Source organism: Dipodomys ordii, unplaced genomic scaffold (assembly GCF_000151885.1).
Source record: "Dipodomys ordii isolate 6190 unplaced genomic scaffold, Dord_2.0 Scaffold156, whole genome shotgun sequence".
NCBI lineage: Eukaryota > Metazoa > Chordata > Mammalia > Rodentia > Heteromyidae > Dipodomys > Dipodomys ordii.
The window spans coordinates 1,904,153-1,921,783 of NW_012267372.1; the positions used below are offsets into that span (position 1 = coordinate 1,904,153).

The 17,631-nt window shown below is 55.0% G+C and overlaps 1 protein-coding gene across 2 annotated transcripts in view; it reads right to left on the reverse strand.

Annotated features, from left to right (window-relative positions):
* The window catches only part of Megf8 (multiple EGF-like-domains 8), a 39,851-nt gene that overhangs the window by 10,869 nt on the left and 11,351 nt on the right, over positions 1-17,631 (reverse strand). For both annotated transcript variants that reach the window (XM_013032694.1, XM_013032693.1), the window contains 23 exons: positions 17,276-17,430; positions 16,980-17,099; positions 16,522-16,666; positions 16,252-16,415; positions 15,084-15,284; positions 14,241-14,441; positions 12,878-13,114; positions 11,713-11,831; positions 11,501-11,632; positions 11,291-11,404; positions 10,784-11,032; positions 10,153-10,352; positions 9,659-9,869; positions 9,306-9,555; positions 8,494-8,626; positions 6,640-6,887; positions 6,442-6,552; positions 6,158-6,276; positions 5,105-5,312; positions 4,446-4,626; positions 3,883-4,046; positions 2,641-2,785; positions 1,029-1,260 (listed from right to left, as the gene is read on the reverse strand). In XM_013032694.1, coding sequence (XP_012888148.1) covers positions 1,029-1,260; positions 2,641-2,785; positions 3,883-4,046; positions 4,446-4,626; positions 5,105-5,312; positions 6,158-6,276; positions 6,442-6,552; positions 6,640-6,887; positions 8,494-8,626; positions 9,306-9,555; positions 9,659-9,869; positions 10,153-10,352; positions 10,784-11,032; positions 11,291-11,404; positions 11,501-11,632; positions 11,713-11,831; positions 12,878-13,114; positions 14,241-14,441; positions 15,084-15,284; positions 16,252-16,415; positions 16,522-16,666; positions 16,980-17,099; positions 17,276-17,430 — 4,039 coding nt within the window. The remainder of the gene's footprint in view (positions 1-1,028; positions 1,261-2,640; positions 2,786-3,882; positions 4,047-4,445; positions 4,627-5,104; positions 5,313-6,157; positions 6,277-6,441; positions 6,553-6,639; positions 6,888-8,493; positions 8,627-9,305; positions 9,556-9,658; positions 9,870-10,152; positions 10,353-10,783; positions 11,033-11,290; positions 11,405-11,500; positions 11,633-11,712; positions 11,832-12,877; positions 13,115-14,240; positions 14,442-15,083; positions 15,285-16,251; positions 16,416-16,521; positions 16,667-16,979; positions 17,100-17,275; positions 17,431-17,631) is intronic.

Consider the following 17,631-nt stretch of genomic DNA (forward strand, 5'->3'; position numbering starts at 1 on the left):
CCTTCTCCAACCATCCCTTCCTCCTCACCCCTGCCCAACTCAGGGCCCTTCCTCTCATCCCCCACCAGCGCCTGGATCTGCCCCTGCCCACGCTCTGCCACTCCATTCCCCCACAACCGCTCCAGATCTGCCCTGCCTCCTGCAGCTCAAACTTTGTGTGCTTCCCATTAGCCACAGTGATCCTTGAAGGCCCACATTCCATAATTCTCTGGATTTTAGGAGAGCCGTGGGCCCTCCTGTAACACACAGGCCTGGGGGGGAGGGGGCTAGGGAGCACCCCAGAACAAATTAACAGCCTACTGTAGACGTGGCAGCATGTTTCATGGACAGACAAAGCCATCAAACTACTTTATATCAAGATCATCAAACAGCCTGGCACTTAGGAGGCTAAGATCTGAGGATCAGGGTTGAAAGCCAGATGGAGCAAGAAATCTGTGAGACTTATCTCCAATAAATCATCAGAAAACCAGCAGTGGCACTGTGGCTCAAAGTGATAGAGCACTAGTCTTGAGTGAAAGAACTCAGGGACAGAGCCTAGGCCCTGAGTTCAAGCCCCACAGCCAACAACAAGAAGAAAAAAATCATCAAGCAGAGTGCACAAGTCAGATGGTGCCAACAGGAATCTCTTAGCTTCTGGGGTGTTTGGAGTCCCAAAAACTAGGTAAGAGACCATGGAGCTGGGCAGAACACAGTAGCCAGTCCCTGAACACCTCCGAGATGACCTGTCCTCCCTTCCAGTTTTGCTACCCCCAATCCCCAGTACAGACTGTCTCTCATATAGCCGCACACTTTTATCTTGTAGGCCCAAGTTCTGCTGCTTATTTGGGGCCCAGCTGGGATCCAGCTGCTCTAGACTGGGAACCTAGTCCACAGGCAGGGGTCCTCACCAGAGCCGGCCCCCAGCTGTCCTCGCTTGTGATGGCTCACCACCTTCCCATAGTGAGCCTGTGCCTCTCTCCATGCCTGGCCTAGCACACAACTCAAGGGGTGGCACCACCCTGTGATGGGCTGTCAGTCGCTATGGTTACCTGTGGGCCTGGTCTCCAGACAGGCAGGCCCCATGGCACCAGGTGCAGGCCTCGGACTGATTACAGGCTTCCAGCGAGGGGAGCAGGCGGCAGGGGTCAGGGGGCAGGGTCAGTGCCAGCAGGCGACCCAGGGCTACCCCCCCAAAGCCTCCAGAGATATACAGGCGATTGCCCACAGCAGCCACGGCATGGGCCACAGACTCCTCCATTGGGGATCCCACAGATGCTGGGCCTGAGGAAACATGGGCAGAAGAGAAGCTGGTCAGGACAGAGACCCAGAGAGGACAAAGACAGAGTCAATGGAGGATAGAGATAGGTGTGGAAAAGCAAGGAGGAGACAGGCAAGGACAAATGGACAGGAGATGCACATAGACATCGAAGAAGGAGGAACTGGGCTTCAGTGGCGCATGCCTGTAATTCTAGCTATTCAGGAGGCTGAGATCTAAGAATTGTGGTTGAGGGCTGGGAAGGTGGCTCAGTGGTAGAGTGCTTGCCTTGCATGCATGAGGCCCTGGGTTTGATTCCTGGGCACCACATAAGCAGAAAAATCCAGAAGTGGCGCTGTGGCTCAAGTGCTAGAACACTAGCCTTGAGCCTTGAGCTGAGGGACAGCACCCAGGCCAAGCGACAAAAAAAAAAAAAGAATTGTGGTTGAAATCCAGCTCAGGTAGAAAAGTCCATGAAACCTTTATCTCCAATTAACCACTAAAAAACCAGAAGTAGAGCTGTGGCTCAAAGTGGTAGAGCGCTGGCCTTGAGCAAAAAAGAGTTCAGGGAGCAAGGCACCAGTGACTCACACCTATAACCCTAGTTACTCAGTAGGCTGAGATCTGAGGATCAGTTTGAAGCCAGCCTGGGCAGAAAAGTCTCCCAAGACTTTTTTTTATGTCATGGGGCTTGAACTCTGGGCCTGGGCGCGGTCCCTGAGCTCTTCAGCTCAAGGCTAGCGCTCTACTACTTAAGCCATAGTGCCACTTCTGGTTTCTGGTGATTAATTGGCTGAGTGCTGCAAGGGCATTCAACAAAAGGAGCGTGACATCAGTGGGCTGATGAGGCATTGGAAATCTTTTGGCAGCTCCATGGAGGATTTGCTCCACTTCTGACACCAGCCACCTACTATCTGCCATGAAGAGGCTATCAGTCTCTACCAGAGCAGATATCTGATGCTGAGCAGTCACAGTGTGAGAATCATGGGGTGAGCTTTACTTGCAAGACATTTCCTGCCTGGGCTGGCTTTGAACCATGAGCCGCAGGTCTCAACCTCCTGAGTAGAGAAGATTACAGGCGTGAGCCACCAGCACCTGCCCCTCCCCCACCCCCAAGACTCTTATCTCCAATGACCCACTCAAAAACCAGAAGTGATGCTGTGGCTCAAGTGGTAGAGCACTAGCCTTGAGTACAAAGAGGCTCAGGGACTGTGCTCAGGCCAGAGTTCAAGCCCCACAACCAAAAAAGAGAGAGAGAGAGAAAAATCAAAGATGACCTTTTGTAGGCTTGAGACACTAGGCAGGGATGGGGCCTTTGTTAGGCAGTCTGAGGAGACCTGCCAATTTTCCTAGGGGTTCTCAGGACAGAGACAAGGCTCCTCCTGGAGAACATGGTGGGGACTCACGTGTGAGATCAGGTAGAAGCCAGGCATTGCAGTTGACCTGGTAGAGCAGAACATCGCTGCTGAACTCATCGGGGTCCGAGCGCCCCCCAAGAACCACCATGGTGTCCCCTAGCAGGGCAGCAGCATGGAAAAGCCGAGGGCGGGGCTGTTGGGAAGACAGAAGTGGGAATGGTCTGTCAGAACTGCCCCCTGCATTGTTCCATGTGCCCCTTCCCCAGCATATCTGCCACCCCTGGATTTCCCTTTCTATTCACTACCAGCTCACCTCTTCCTTAAGTTCCCCCTCACCCCCTTCCTCCAGGAAATTCCCTGGACCTACAAAGCCATCTCCCTTCTCTGGGGATGGTCCTGCTGCTTCCTGTGAACAGGGCCCAGAGCCCTCAAACAAAAACCCACATTTCTCAGTACTTTAAGCAGGCTGAGGGCAAAGGGCTCCCTCAGGCATGCCCCTCTGGGGCTGGGAAGGTGGCTCAGTGGTAGAGTGCCTACCTAGCATGCATGAAGCCTTGGGTTCCATCCCTCAGTACCACATAAACAGAAAAGGCCAGAAGTGGTGCTGTGGCTCAAGTGGTAGAGTGCTAGTCTTGAGAAATAGCAGTTCAGAGACAGTGCCCTGGCCCTGAGTGCAGGCCCCAGGACAGGCAAAGAAAAAAAAATTGTCCTTCCCTGCAGATAGCTCCCTGTCCCCCACACCAGCATCTTGGTCTTGTGAGGTAGGAAGCACAAGGAGCCTCAGCCTTATGTTTTTTTGTTGGCGGTCACAGGGCTTGAACTCAGGGCCTGGGCACTGCTGTCTCTAAGCTTCTTTTGCCCAAGGCTAGTGCTCTACCACTTGAGCCACAGCTCCACTAGGCTTTTTTCATACTTTAGTAGAAATAGAGTCTCACAGACTTTTCCTGCCAGGGTTGGCTTCAAACCATGATCCTCAGATCTCAAGTCTCCTGTGTAGCTAGGATTACAGGTATGAGCCACTGGCCCCTGGCTCAGCCCTACCTTTTACAGATCGAGATCCAGGAAGAGGCCAGGGATATGTGGAGAGTGAGTGCAAAGGTATAGCAAAACCTGGGCCTCTTATCTTCTGATGGAGGAAACTCTCCTCCAAATCAGAGCTGGATAAAGCGAGTGTCTGGGATGTCACAGTTCAGACTGGGAAGTGAGGGAAGCAGTAGTAAGGGGTTGGGGAGCCAGTCCTTAGGGCACAGGGAAAGAAGAGTATGTGGCTCCTGCCCCAGGTTTCCTGACCTTTGCCCCCTGAGATGGGGCCAGCAGGCTCCAGGTTCGGTCAGGGCAGTGCAGAGAGTAGAGCTCTGGGGAGGGGGCTGCCAACTCCACATGAAAACGGAAGCCCCCAAACACGTACAGGGAGTCAGTGGCCTCGTGGTAGACTGCCGAATGACCGTAGAGTCCTGGAGGGGGAAGGATGATCAGAAACAGCTTGAATTTACCACTCCATGCCCAGCCTCCTGGACTCCTCCCCTCCCCAGTGGCCACACCCTTCCCTTGAGAGTGTAGATGATCACTGGACACCAGGAAAAGGAAGAAAACAAACAGTTGGGATGCTCTAACAGGCACAGAGGTGGGAGACAAGATGGCAGGATGTCTGGGGGGTTGGGATCTGGAGGAGTGGTGATCTGTCTTTCAGCCTGGGGAAGAGGGGAACAGGCCATCATGGAGTGTGGAGGGGGCCAGGGAGGGGGGCACCCGCAGAGGAGCTGAAAATATTCCCAGAGCTGGTTCCCAGGGAATCTGGATGGCAGTGAACAGAGCCTGTTTGAAGCCCTGGGCAGCTCTGCTCCCAGCCCCACCTGTAGGGGGCGTCCCACTCTGGGCTCCCGACACCCAGGTGCCAGTTGCCAGCTGGTACTCAAACAACTGCTGGTTGAAGCCATTTTCAGGGGAGTAGCCGCCCACCAGGAGCAGAGACAGGCCTCGGCGGGCAGTGAGGCTGTGACCAGCGACTGCCGGCAATTCCACAGTCTGCGGGGCCTGCAGGAGGGAGGGCCAAGGTCACCCAGAGGTCGGAGGTAGGGATCATCTTGTAGGCAGAGGCAAGACTGAGATCCCTAGGACTGGTAAGACCACAGCCCACCAGGGCCCTGCCAGCTGGGCGCACAGGCTCTAGTTGGTTCTGCGGCTTTCAGGCAGCCTCTGCGGTGCCTTTAGGTAGGCCTTGCTCTTCTGCCCTCACTCTGCGGCTGGGTGGGCTCTGTCCAGCCTGGCCAGCCACAGCACCCCAGGCTCTGGGCCAGGATTGGCTCGAGACTTACAACAGGTACCTAGGTCAACCAATCAAATTAAATTGTGCGATCATCTCCTGTCTGTCTGTCTGTCTCTTTCCTCTGAACCTAACCCATCATGCAGGCGGGCATGGCTTTTGCTGGCAGCAAAGATGGCATGGTGCTACTCTGGTCATCCTGGCTTAGCGTGGCATGGGGGCTGTGACTGGGGTTGTACAGAGGCTCACCTTCTCCTGCCGCCACTGGAGGGTGGTGAGGTTCAGGACCCAGAAGTCACGGGTGACACCGCCTGCCGTGAGCCCTCCCAGCAGGTACATGGCCCCACGACCCGCAGACACGTAGGCTGCTGCATGGAAGGAACGGGGAGATGGGCCTGGACCCCCATCCTCAGCTCCCGCCAGCATCTGTGTCCATCGCCGCTCACTCACAGAATACCTGGGGCCAAGGTGGGAAAAAGAAAAAAAGAATCAAGCTGGGTGCCGGTGACTCATGTCTGTCATCCTACTACTCAGGAGGCTGAGATCTGAGGATCATGGTTCAAAGCCAGCCCAGGCCGGAAAAGTTGGTGAGACTCTTATCTCCAATAAACCACTCAGAAAATCATGAGTGATGCTGTGGCTCAAGTAGTAGAGCGCTTGCCTTGAGCCGAAGAGCTGAATGACAGCGCCAGGCCCAGAGTTCAAGCCCCAGGACTGACAAAAAAAAAAGAGAGAGAGAAAGAAAGAAAGAAAAAAAGAAAAAAAAAAAAGAATCAGTAGCCAGGCACCAGTGGCTCATGCCTGTAATCCTAGCTACCCAGGAGGCTGAGATCTAATGATTGTGGTTCAAAGTCAGCCTGGGCAGGAAAGTCCATGAGACTCTTACCTCCAATGAAACACCAGAAAACCAGAAGTGAAGCTGTGGGTCAAATTGGCAGAGCACTACCCTTGAACAAAATTGCTGAGGGACAGCGCCCAGACCTAGAGTTCAAGACCCACGACTAACAAAAAAAAAAAAAAAGCATCAATCTCTGACTGTCATTGTCCAGTCATCCAGGATCCTGAAAAGGGACCCTCCCTGATAGATGTCCCAGCATCCCTTGGGGTCAGTTCCTGTGACAATCATCTCTAGCCCCTGGGGCAGCACTATCCAGAGGACCCCAGTGCCCGTGTCCACTGCTAAGCCTCTTACAACAGTGTCTCAACATCCTTTGGGATGTCCCCCACCTTGAAGGCTTAGCTTGTGCGCTCCCCCAGGTGACTTTTGAGGTAAGCTTCCCTTGCTCAGGTATCCTGCCTTACCTGTACAGGTTTCCCAGCAGACCCTGGGGCAGCCCCAGGCCTCCGAACATCCACAAGGTACCTTCAGGTCCTGCTACCATCGTGTGTCCCAGACGGTGCAGAAAGCGGCTAGCTGTGTCCTAAGGTCATGAGTCAGGGACCGGGGTCAGGAAGGTCAGGGGGCCAGGGATCAGGAAGGTCATGACAAAGGCAAACCTAGGTTGAGGGTCTCAGGGATGGTCCTAGGAGTAGAGATGAATAGGGGAATGACCCATGAGACAGAGCCAGCTGGACCCCCAACTCACAGCTGAGAGGCGGCTGTCCATGACAGTCTCCCAGACCAGCTGCCCACCATCCAGCTTTGTGGCACAGTCGGGTCCTCCGAAGCCCTCAGCGCAGATGCACACACCCAGGCTCTGAGGACAGTGGAAAAGGGGCTCAGCAGGGGGGGCTCCAGTCACTACTCCTTCCCCTACAACCCTAGTTGGCCCTGTCCCCCATACCTGGTTACAAATCCCAGCCCCGGTGTGGGCATTGCAGTTCTCAGGACACAGAGCCATGCGACAATGGGGACCAGCCCAGCCCTGGGGACATCGGCAGAGCCCAGCACCTGCAGCCCCATCCTGGGGTACACACTCCTGGGGGACCGGGCAGCTCCCAGGACCCCCTGAGCCGCAGCGGGCAGAGCCCACAGAGGCATTGAAACCCCAGGATGAGGAGCCATTGGCTTCCCAGTGCAGGACGAGCAGCCCTGTGGAGGAAGAGGGTAGAGACAAAAACCAAGCTTAGCCAGGAAGGGCCGCTGGGCTATCACCATTTATGATCATGGTCAGGATGTATAGCACATTCTCCCCACCCTGGACCAACCCACCAAGCTCCATCCATTTTACACCCTGCCAATCACAGGATGGGGTTGCTGCTTCGTGGTATAGCACATGTCTATTATGTAAAAAGCCATGGGTTCAATCCCCAGAAAATGAAAAATAAAAATAAGCCAGGCACTAGAGGCTTACTATCACCCTATGACCCTAGCTATTCAGGAAGCTGAGATCTAAGGATCAAGGTTCAGTCAGCCTAGGCAGGGAAGTCCATGAGACTCTTATCTCCAATGAACCACCAGAAAACCAGAAATGGAGCTGGGTCTGAAAGTGGTAGGAGCACTAGCCTTGAGCAAAAGAGCTCAGGGACAGTGCCCAGGCCCCGAAATCAAGCACCAGGACCATCACCACCACCAACAAAAGCCTAAATCTCTCTCACTCACCCACTGCTTACCACCTTCTTGAATGCTGTCCAAGCCAGCACCCCACCTCACCCAGACACCAGTGTCATCTCCTACACTCTCATAGATAGACCACATTGTAATTCTTTTTTTTTGTTTTTTGCCAGTCCTGGGGCTTGAACTCAGGGCCTGGGGACTGTCCCTGAGCTTTTTTGCTCAAGTCTAGTGCTTTACCATTTGAGCCACAGTGCCACTTCTGGCTCTTTCTCCTTATATGGTACTGAGGAATCAAACCCAGGGCTTCATGCAAGCTAGGCAAACACTCTACCATTAAGCCACATTCCCAGCTCTGCCCATATAATTCTTACAAGCATAAACCTGACCCCATCCCATAGAAGCAACAAGCCTCCCACAGCTCTTATGTAATTAATTACATGATGTGTTGTGATACATAAAATACGCCTCAATAAAGTTTTTTGTTTTTTATTTTTGTAGGTTATGGGTCCTGAACTCTCAACCTGGGTGCTGACCCTGAGCTCTTCAGCTCAAGGCTAGTGCTCTACCATTTGAGCCACAGTGCCACTTTCAGTTTTTGAGTGGTTAATGGGAGATAAGAGCCCAGGCTGGCTTTGAACCATGATCCTCAGATCTTAGCCTCCTGAGTAGCTAGGATTATAGGTGTGTGCCACCAGTGCCTGGCTATAGATATGTTTTATATATCATCCTTAAAGACTGCTCCTTTTTCCCCCCAGAACTAGGTATAAGCCACCAGCACATGGCTGGCACTGTGCTTTAATACTTAAGTCACATTCCCAAACCTTTTTAGCCTCCTGAATAGTTAGGATTATAGATGTGAGCCACCACACCCAGCTAAAATATTTTTTCAGGCTCCCATAGACACCCAAGGAAGCCCCATGGCCTCCCACTCTCCCTTGTACCCCGTGGACCACTGAGGCCCAAAACAGAAGAGTCCTATCATCCAGGCAAGGAACTGTGTCTGTCCCTGGACTAGAACCTGAATCCTAGCCCAGTGAGGTGACAAGCACAGGAACAAAGGATTTGCAGCCCTAACAAGGGTTAGAGGTGTGGCCCAGTATGTAAGAGGCTCTGGGTTCCATTCCACCCCCAGCCACCTTACCAGACAGAGCCTGCACAGTGAGAGGCCTGTCCCGCCGCTGGCCACAGAAGGCAGCAATGAGGCTACGGTCTGACTGGACAACACCCGTATCCAGGAAGCGTGGGAATCCATCAAAAGCCAGGACATAGCTCAGCTGAGGAGTGCAGAGTAAAGAGTTAGGGGATCAGCAGGACAAGAAAGAAGGGAATTGTGGGAGGAGAGCTTCAGGAGAAGAAGACAGAGCTGGGCACAATACAAGTCTATAATCAAGATACTTAGGAGGCTGAGGCAGGAGGATCATGAGCAAAGACTGGACTATGTCTGATAGAGAGAAAGAGATGACAGATAGATAGATAGATAGATAGATAGATAGATAGATAGATAGATAGATAGACAGATAGATAGACAGATAGACAGATAGATAGACAGATAGATAGATATGGAAAAGAGCTGTTTGAACAGCCAGGACAAACAATCCAGCTATGTCTTAGAGGTCATTCCTCTCATTTCTATGTTCTAAGCAGACAAGACTAATCGATCAGACACTCTTGCACTGATCTCTTTTTCAATACACAGCTTCTAGCAGGCACTACCAATTGACACAAGGTGTGAAACTGCAGTATTCTTGGTCTGGAGAAGGGAGACGGGAGTTCAGGAACCAGGAAGAGAACCAGGAAAGAGCCAGACCTGTGGACTTAGGGACAAAGGGCTGGATGTTCTTTAGAACAGAGTTTGGGATATGGAAACATGGGGTCAGGGCCTGACTGGGAACCTAGACTGGGTTGGAGACATGGTCCTAGTTTTTTGCTGCACTCTAGCCTCCCAGTGCTTACCGTGCAGGGGGTGCTGCTATCCGGGGAGAAGGTGAGGGTGAGTGGTGGACAAAGGGTCCCAGGGGCGCAGGGCTGCAGCTCCTCGGTGGCTGAGACGACCCACACACAGTAGGAAAGACCTGGCCCAGCTCTTGCTGCCCCACCTCCTGGAGGCAGCAGCCCCCCAAACCGGCGGGAGCCCAGAGCCACTGAGGACACGTTGGTGAGAAGGGCACGCCCCCCACACTCTCGGAAGCAGGAGCCACCAGCCCTGTGGGGATGGAGGAGAGCCAGCATCAGACCACTTCTGACCTGCTTCACGCCATGGTATCCCTGAGCCCACCCAGGCCAGCTCTGCCAGCCCTCTGGCTCACCGGGGGTCTCCATAGTAGCCTGGGGAGCACAGCTGGCAGTGGGCCCCCTCTGTGTGGTCCTGGCAGAAGCAGAGCCCGCTGAGGTTGTCACAGTGGCCGCGGCGTGGGTCCCCATGCCCGTTACACTGGCAGGGCCGGCAGCCACCCGAGCCTGTGGCGTTGCCAAAGCTGCCCGGTCGGCACCTCTCGCAGTGCTCTCCCCAGGTCCAGTCTGTGAAGACCCCAGCAGGAGGGGGCAATCAGGAACAAGGACAGAAGGATCCCCGACCAACGGGCTCTGCCGATCCCTGACCCCCTCCCCTGTTGACTCAAAGGAGAGAAACTGAGGGGAGACACAAAAATTCCCAATAGGGAAATGAGGCTCAGCCAAAGATGGTGGCAATCAAAACCTGCTGGGATCAGGAACTGGGACTTGGAACTCACTGCTGCCTGAGGGGAAATTGAGGGAGGAGGACCCTTAAGGCGTGCCTGGGTTTGGGGCTGCAGCTGCTCACCCTGACATTCGTCACAGAAGCCAGGCCCCCGCTTGCGGCAGTGGCTATGGAAGTTGCACCCACAGTCTCGGGAGCAGCGGGGCGCAGGGGGCCCTGGGGCTGGAGTGGGAGGGGGCAGGTCAGATGTCCAGCCCAGGTCACACACGCAGGTGAAGTCAGGGGGTCCACTGCAGACACCATGGCCGCAGTCCTCCAGGCATCTGAAGGAGAGTGGTGGGGATAAGGAGAGGATCGGGGGAGGGGGTCCCTGACCCCCAAGACAACCCATCATCTCCACTCACAATGACATCCTCCCAAATGGGCAGCCTGTTCTCACAGTCCTGATGTGTGATGCTGTTGCCAAGACAACTACAGCACGCATGGTGATAGCCTATCTCCATAGCAACCACCTGTCACCACTGTGGAAACCCTCTTTTAACTAGGTCCTCCTCCATCTCTGTAGCAATGCCAAAGATGGCGACCCCCATGCTGAGTATACTGTTTCCATGGTAACTGGAGTTACCCTGGGTACCCTGGCACTCAATTGAGGTCCTTGTCTGCAGAGTGAATCCCCCAGGCTCACTGGGGGTGCTGCCTCCATCAAGGAGCCTCAAGCCCGCGCCCATCTCCATGGCAACCCCGCCTCACTCACGTGCGGTTGCAGTGTGTGACGCCATCGCCCTGGTAGCCGCGCTGGCAGTGACACTCATAGCTGAGGGGCGTGTTCAGGCAGGTCGCCCGCGGGTGACACCGTGCCAGGCCCAGGCGACACTCGTCCACATCTGGACAACGGGCATAAGCCCAGCGGGCAGGGAGGGCCACTGAAAGCCCCAGGCCCTGGCTCACCCAAAGGGAGCAGTTCCCTCCTCCCAGAGGCCCAGAGAAGTCTCCCTGCAGACACCTGTGGCGGGGGGAGGGGGCAAGGACAGCACAGAAACAGGGCAACATTGACAGGGAAGGGGGAGGAAACAGAATATAAACAGGAGGAAGGGAGAGAAAAAGAGGGGAGAAGGAAAGAGAAACGAAAGAGAAAGACAGAGATCACAGGATGGGGGACAGGTGACAGGGTGGTGAAACAAAGGAGACATTAGAACCACTGAGGAGAGAGGGCCACACGCCCCTTCTTCCCCACCCCAGCCTCTCGCCAGCCCCCCCTCACCGTCCCAGAGTGGGGTTGTCTTCGTTGCCACACCAGCCACACTCGTGGCTCTGCAGACACTCGTGGCAGGTCAGGAAGCCACTGCAGCTCCGGCACCGCGGCTCTGAGTGCACACTGCAAGGGGACAGGTGGGAGGGAGCGGGGGTCAGAGCCCCGGGCACCTCGCCGGTGTAAGCCCCCATTCCATCCGCCCAGGCCCCAGAGGCATACCTGTCGTCCCAGCCACGGCAGCCCCCGTGTGGGTACCGGGCCAGGTAAGCAGCAAACAGGAAGCAGGTGTGGGTGGACTGGCACCAGGCACACTGGCTGGAATTGGCCAGGCAGTCCTCACAGGTCAGGCGCCTGGGGCAAGGAGTCAGGTGAGTCATTGCAGCCCCGCCCCCTGGGGACACCTCACCCACCCTGGGCCCTGCCAGGCTCACTGGCTACAGAGCGGGGGACACTCTTCCGGGCTCTTCAGGGCGCCCCGGCCGCGGCCCCGCCGGCTGCAGGCTGCATCCCCTTTGCGGCTGGAGCTCTGATGCCACTCACAGAAGAGATCCTGGGTGGGAGGGGGTGGTGAAGGAGTCACCTCTTGGGCCCCCAATGCCCATCCCATTACCTGTGGCAAGCCACTGCCCCCTCACCCACTTTCTCAGTCCAACTACCTGTCTCCAATGTCTGCCTCTCTGCACCCGGCTCCATCTACAGACCTTAAATTTGGCCTACTCAGCACCACATAAGCAAAAAGAAAAAAATGGAAGAGCGTCGCTGTGACTCAAGTGGTAGAGTGCTAGCCTTGAGCTGAAGAGCTGAGAAACAGCGCCCAGGCCCAGAGTTAGGCCCCATGACGGGACCAAAAAAAAAAAAAAAACAAAGCCAGCTAGAGAAGGAAAGACTCTTATCTGGTTTCTGGTGAGAAAATGGTAAGTGGAGCTGTGGCTCAAAGTGGTAGAGTGCTAGTCTTAAACAAAAAAGTGCCCAAGCTCTGAGTTCAAGCCCCATGACTAACAAAAAAATCCCACTGAAAAAGCTAAGTGAAGGGAGTGGAGCTGTGGTTCAAAGTTATAGAGCACTAACCTTAAGCAAAAATAGCTCAGGGACAGAGTCCAGGCCTTGAGTTCAAGCCCCATAACCCCCCCACATATACACTCCAATAAAAAAGAAAAGTTGGTACTTTAGGGCTGGGAATGTGGCTTAGTGGTAGAGTGCTTGCCTAGCATGCATGAAGCCTTGGGTTCAATTCCTCAGTACCACATATACAGAAAAAGCCAGAAATGGTGCTGTGGCTCAAGTGGTAGAGTGCTAGCTTTGACCAAAAGAAGCTCAGGCACAGCAGCACATAGGCCCTGAGTTCAAGCCCCAGGACCAGCACCAAAAAAAAAATAGGAAGAAAGATAGGGAAAGTGATTCACATGCCCTACAAGGGGCACATCATGGCTCCCAGGTGCCTGAACCCATTTCCTCTGTGCCCCACCTGGCTCTGAGAACCCCCTAACTGTCCCCTCCCAGGGCTCCTCAGCTGCTCATGCCAGCTGCAGGCCGCCCTGCCCCAGTTGCCTACTCTGGCTGCATCAACCTGAGAACCCCCTGTGGCTCGGCAGGCACCTGGGTGCAAGCGTGGCAGTCGCGATGCTCCTCGCAGAGGGGGCAGAGGGCCGGAACCAGTACCAGTAGGGAGCCGCCAGCCCCATCATCCTCACAGCGGGCCCCGCCCTGGCGCAGGTGGCAGGTGGCACTGCTCAGGCACCAGCCACAGCCCTGGTCCGCCAGGCAGCCCAGGCAGGACGTATAGGAGGTGCAGGCAGAGGAGCGGTAGGGCTCCAAAAAGAAGAAGGAGATCTCCTGGGGACAAGACATACAAGGGCCAGGAGTCAGGGCAGAAATTGGGGCAGGGGGTGGCAGGCAGGGAGTGGGGGGGAGTAGGACCAGGGTTCTGAGCTGAAAATGGAGTTACAGGTTTGGACAGGAAGGGAATTCAGCATAGAAAAGCAGGATTTAGGAAAACAGCACCCAGAAGGTATCTGAATTCAAGAGTAGAGATGGAAAAACAAAGTATGGGGCTGGAATGTAGTTCAGTGGCAAAGTACTTGCCTAGCAGCAAGTACAATGTCCTGGGTTCAATCCCCAGTACCAAGAAGGAAGAGATTAAAAAAAAAAAAAAAAAGCTGGGCTCTGGTGGGTCACTCCTGTAATCCTAGCTACTCAAGAGACTGAGATCTGAGGATCATGGTTTGAAGCCAATCCAGGCAGGAAAGTCTGTGAGGCTCTTACCTCCAATTAATTACCAACTACCAAAAAGCCATAAGTGGAGAGAAGCTGTGACTCAAGTGGTAGAACACCACCTCAGAGCACAAAAGTCAGGGCCAGTGCTCAGTCTCTGAGTTCAAGCCCCAGGATGAACATAAAACAAAACAAAAATCAAACCATAGAGGGCAGGAAATCAGGGGTTAGCATACGAGGTCTAGGCTGGGGGTTACTCACTGAAGGAACACTTGTGCCTGGCATGCCTAGGGTCCTGGGTTCCACCCCCAGCAATTCCCCCCAAAATGGCCCAAGAATATGGGGTCAGGTCATGGTTTGGGATCAGTGGCTAGAATCTAGAGGGCTTAAAGTGATGTCCAGAGTTCAGAAGACAAGTGTCAACCGGGTACCGGTGGCTCACGCCTAGCTACTCAGGAGGCTGAGATCTGAGGTTTGTGGTTCAAAGCCAGCCTGGGCAAGAAACTCTGTGAGATTCTTATCTCCAATAAGCCACTAGAAAACCAGAAGTGGTGCTATGGTTCAAGCAGTAGAATGCTCGCTTTGAGCTAAAGAGCGCAGGGACAGGGCCGAAGCCCAGACTTCAAGCCCCACAACCGACAAAAAAAAAAGACAAGTGCCAAGGGGTCAGAGGTTAGCCAAGAAGTCAGAGTTTATAGTCTGGGGATTGGAAAGCTCAGGGGCTGTGAAGTCAAGGCCGGGTACTCACGCTGCCGCCTGGCACGCCGGTCCGATCCCACAGCAGGGTGAGCTCACTGTGCCCGGGGCCCGCAGAGCCATTCAGCTGGCCTCGGATCTCCACTGCATACTTGTGGCCTCGCCCGGGCAGCGGGAAGAGGCGAGCGGACCCCGGACGCTGTAGCCGCCTGGTCTCCTTCTCCTGCTGAGCCACCCAGCGCCCCACCTCCTCCTGGGGGGAAGGAGTGAGTCTCAGACAGTGTCTTTGGAAAGCTTCACAGGACCCTCTTGAACCCCACGTCCTCCTGCGGGGAGAGGGCCTCAGAGTTCCTCAGATCCCCAAGAAGCTACAAAGTGCCCTCAAGACCCTATAGGCCAACTGCCTCAGGGAAATCTAACTTGGTAACCCAAACCTCCCCCCACATTCTCCAATCTCCCCTCCTCCCCCCAATCTTTGTGTGTGTGCAAGCTCCAGTACTGGGGCTTGAACTCAGGGCCTGGGTGCTGTCCCTCAGCTTCTTTTGCTCAAGGTTAGTGCTCTACCACTTGAGTCACAGCTCCACTTCTGGCTTTTTGGTGGTTCATTGAAGATAATAGTCTCACAGATTTTTCCAGGCTGGCTTTGAACTGCGATCCTCAGATCTCAGCCTCCTGAGTAGCTAGGATGACAGGGGTAAGACCAGCACCTGGCCCCTCAAATCTTGTTCCTAGTTGAAAGCCCCAGTGCACCCCTCCTGTGCTAACAGTCCATCCCATGCCTGTAATTTTTCTCATCTCCCCAGAACCATCACCTTACCGTATCAACATACCTTGACCCATTGTTTACCAACCCCTCCTCCTGAGCCCAGCCCCCAAACATCCCAGGCTCCCTCACCATGTTCTCTGTGTCAGGACCACGTGCCATCCGAGCCAGGACGTGTAGGCGCTGGGCCCGGGCCCACACGGCCACATCTTCACCCCCTGGGCCACCAGGCCCTCCTGGCAGCAGCGGGTGGATAAAACCCCGGTAAACCAGAGACACATCTGTCTCTGGGCTGGGCGTCAGGGTGATGGTTGTACTGCGGACAATGGAGACCTGTACCAACAGCAAAGGGGCAAAGGTTTGAGACCCTCTTTCATCTCTACCCCCATTTCAGGCCACGTCAGGGCCAGAGAATGACCAACCCAGCTTCCCCATTTCATCAAGTGAGAAACTGAGGTAGAGAGCAGGGATTAGGTGGGGAGCCAGAGCCCACTTGACCCCAGTCCCTGCTCATCTCCAGATCACATTAGAAGTCCAGGATTAAGGAACTGGGCACCAGTGGCTCATGCCTACAATCCCAGCTACTCAGGGGGCTGAGATCTGAGGATCAAGATTTGAAGCCAGCCCCAGACAGACAAATCAGAGAGACAAAGCCAAAAGTGAAGGTGTGGCTCAAGTGGTAAAGTGCTAGCCTTGAGCCAAAAAATGTTCAGGGATAGTGCCCAGGCTCTGAGTTCAAGCCCAGAATAGCGCACGCACGCACACTCTCTCACTCACACTCACACTCACTCACACACACATAGACACACACATACACACACATATACACAAATTCTCAGCTAGGTGCCAGAACTTAGAGGGCCCTAGACTGTAATCTTCCTATTGTCACCACCCACGTAGCTGAGATTAAAGGCATGCATCATCATACTCAGCCCATATTAGATGCTTGAATGTAAAGGCTTTCAGAGTAAACACAAAAATGAGGCTGTAACTCAGTGTGGGGTGCATACTTAGCCTGCACAAGGTACTGAGTTCCATCCCTAGTGACACCTCCCCACACACACACACCCTCCACACACACACACAAACACACACCTTACACACACACAAACACACACCTTACACACACAAACATACACCTTACACACACACAAACACACACCTTACACACACACAAACACACACCTTACACACACACACAAACACACACCTTACACACACACACACCCTCCACACATACAAGCTACAAGCTCAGGATCATCAACATTTCACAGAGGAGAGACCCTCTCTTGCTTCCCACCTTGTCGGGCTGGGAGACGTTGGGCGGCTGCTGGAAGGTGAGCAGGTGCAGGCCAGGCAGGAAGCTCTGGGTGACACAGGCCTCCAGGGAAGTGACAAAGACAGGTGCTGGCCCCCACCAGCCCACGGTGCCTGAGATCTGCTCCCCTCGGCAGCGGGCTTGCTCTGGAAGGAAGGGAAGTAGGGGATGAGAGGGTCTGTATGGAGGAAGTGGGGGGGGGAGGAGGGGGGCTGTGACACCCATCCTCCACCCACTGCCACTAACACTCACCAGGCCGAGGGAGACAGCTTTCATTGTGCACGCACCAGCCCAGCGCACCAGGCCCCCGGGGAGGGCCCGTGGGGCTGCTGAAGGCCAGGCATGCCTGGCAGTCACTCAGGAGGCGGCCCAGGCCCAGGCAGCTGGCAGCTGGACACTGCAAGGGAGGTTGGGCACAGGGCTCTCTGTCTACCCGGGCTGAAGGGATCTGGGCTGGGCTGTGGATACAGGGGTCCTGGCATGAAAGCAACTAGCAAATTGTGGACTGGGGAAGGGGAGCTGGGTAGCAATGCAGGGGAGGCCAGGGGGACCCAGGGACAAGCTGGCGGGAGCCAGAGGTTCAGCGGTCAGTCATGAGCAGAAATGAGGATTGTGGTGTGAGAACAAGGGCTGCAAATGGGAGCAGCCACTGACCCCTTGGCTTAGGCAGAGGGAGGGCCGGGAGGGCAGCAGATGGGGGTGTCACTCACGGGCCCTAAAAGGGTTCCAGGAGGGGGTGCGGCCTGGCAGGCCCCCTGACACCAGCTGCATTCAGGGTCTCTGGAGCACACGCTGTGGTCGGTGTACATGGAGCAGTAGTCCAAGTGGTACTGTAAAGAGACAGGGAAAGAGGGGAGCCCTGTTCAATCCTGGGGTCTACCTGTCCCCCAACCCCTCTGATCACTCAGTACCGAGGACCCAACCATCCCTTACCCAGGACCCTCTAGTACCGCCTCCCTCCTCTGTGGGGACCAGACCACCCTCTCCCTGTCTTCCCAGTGCTCACATCTGGGGCAGGAGCCTGAAACACGAAGGGGGGCACCTTGTAGGCCATCAAGTCCCCCCGAGGCCGGCCACTGTACCCCCCAGCCACCAACAGGACACTGCCACCAAGCACAGCTGCCACGTGTGAATACCGACCACTAGGGGGTGCTGCTCGGCCTAGAAGAACAGACATGCCCCCCCCCCAAGAACATTAGACTCCCCCCTGATACACACACATCCTCCTGCACGTTCATGAGCCTCACCCAGCCTCCATCCCACCCACAAAGGAAGCTGCAGGAGGCCCAGCTCCGCACTGGCTGTAATTCTCTCACCTCAACATCCCTGTCCAAGTCATCTTTTAGACAGAACATGCTCTAA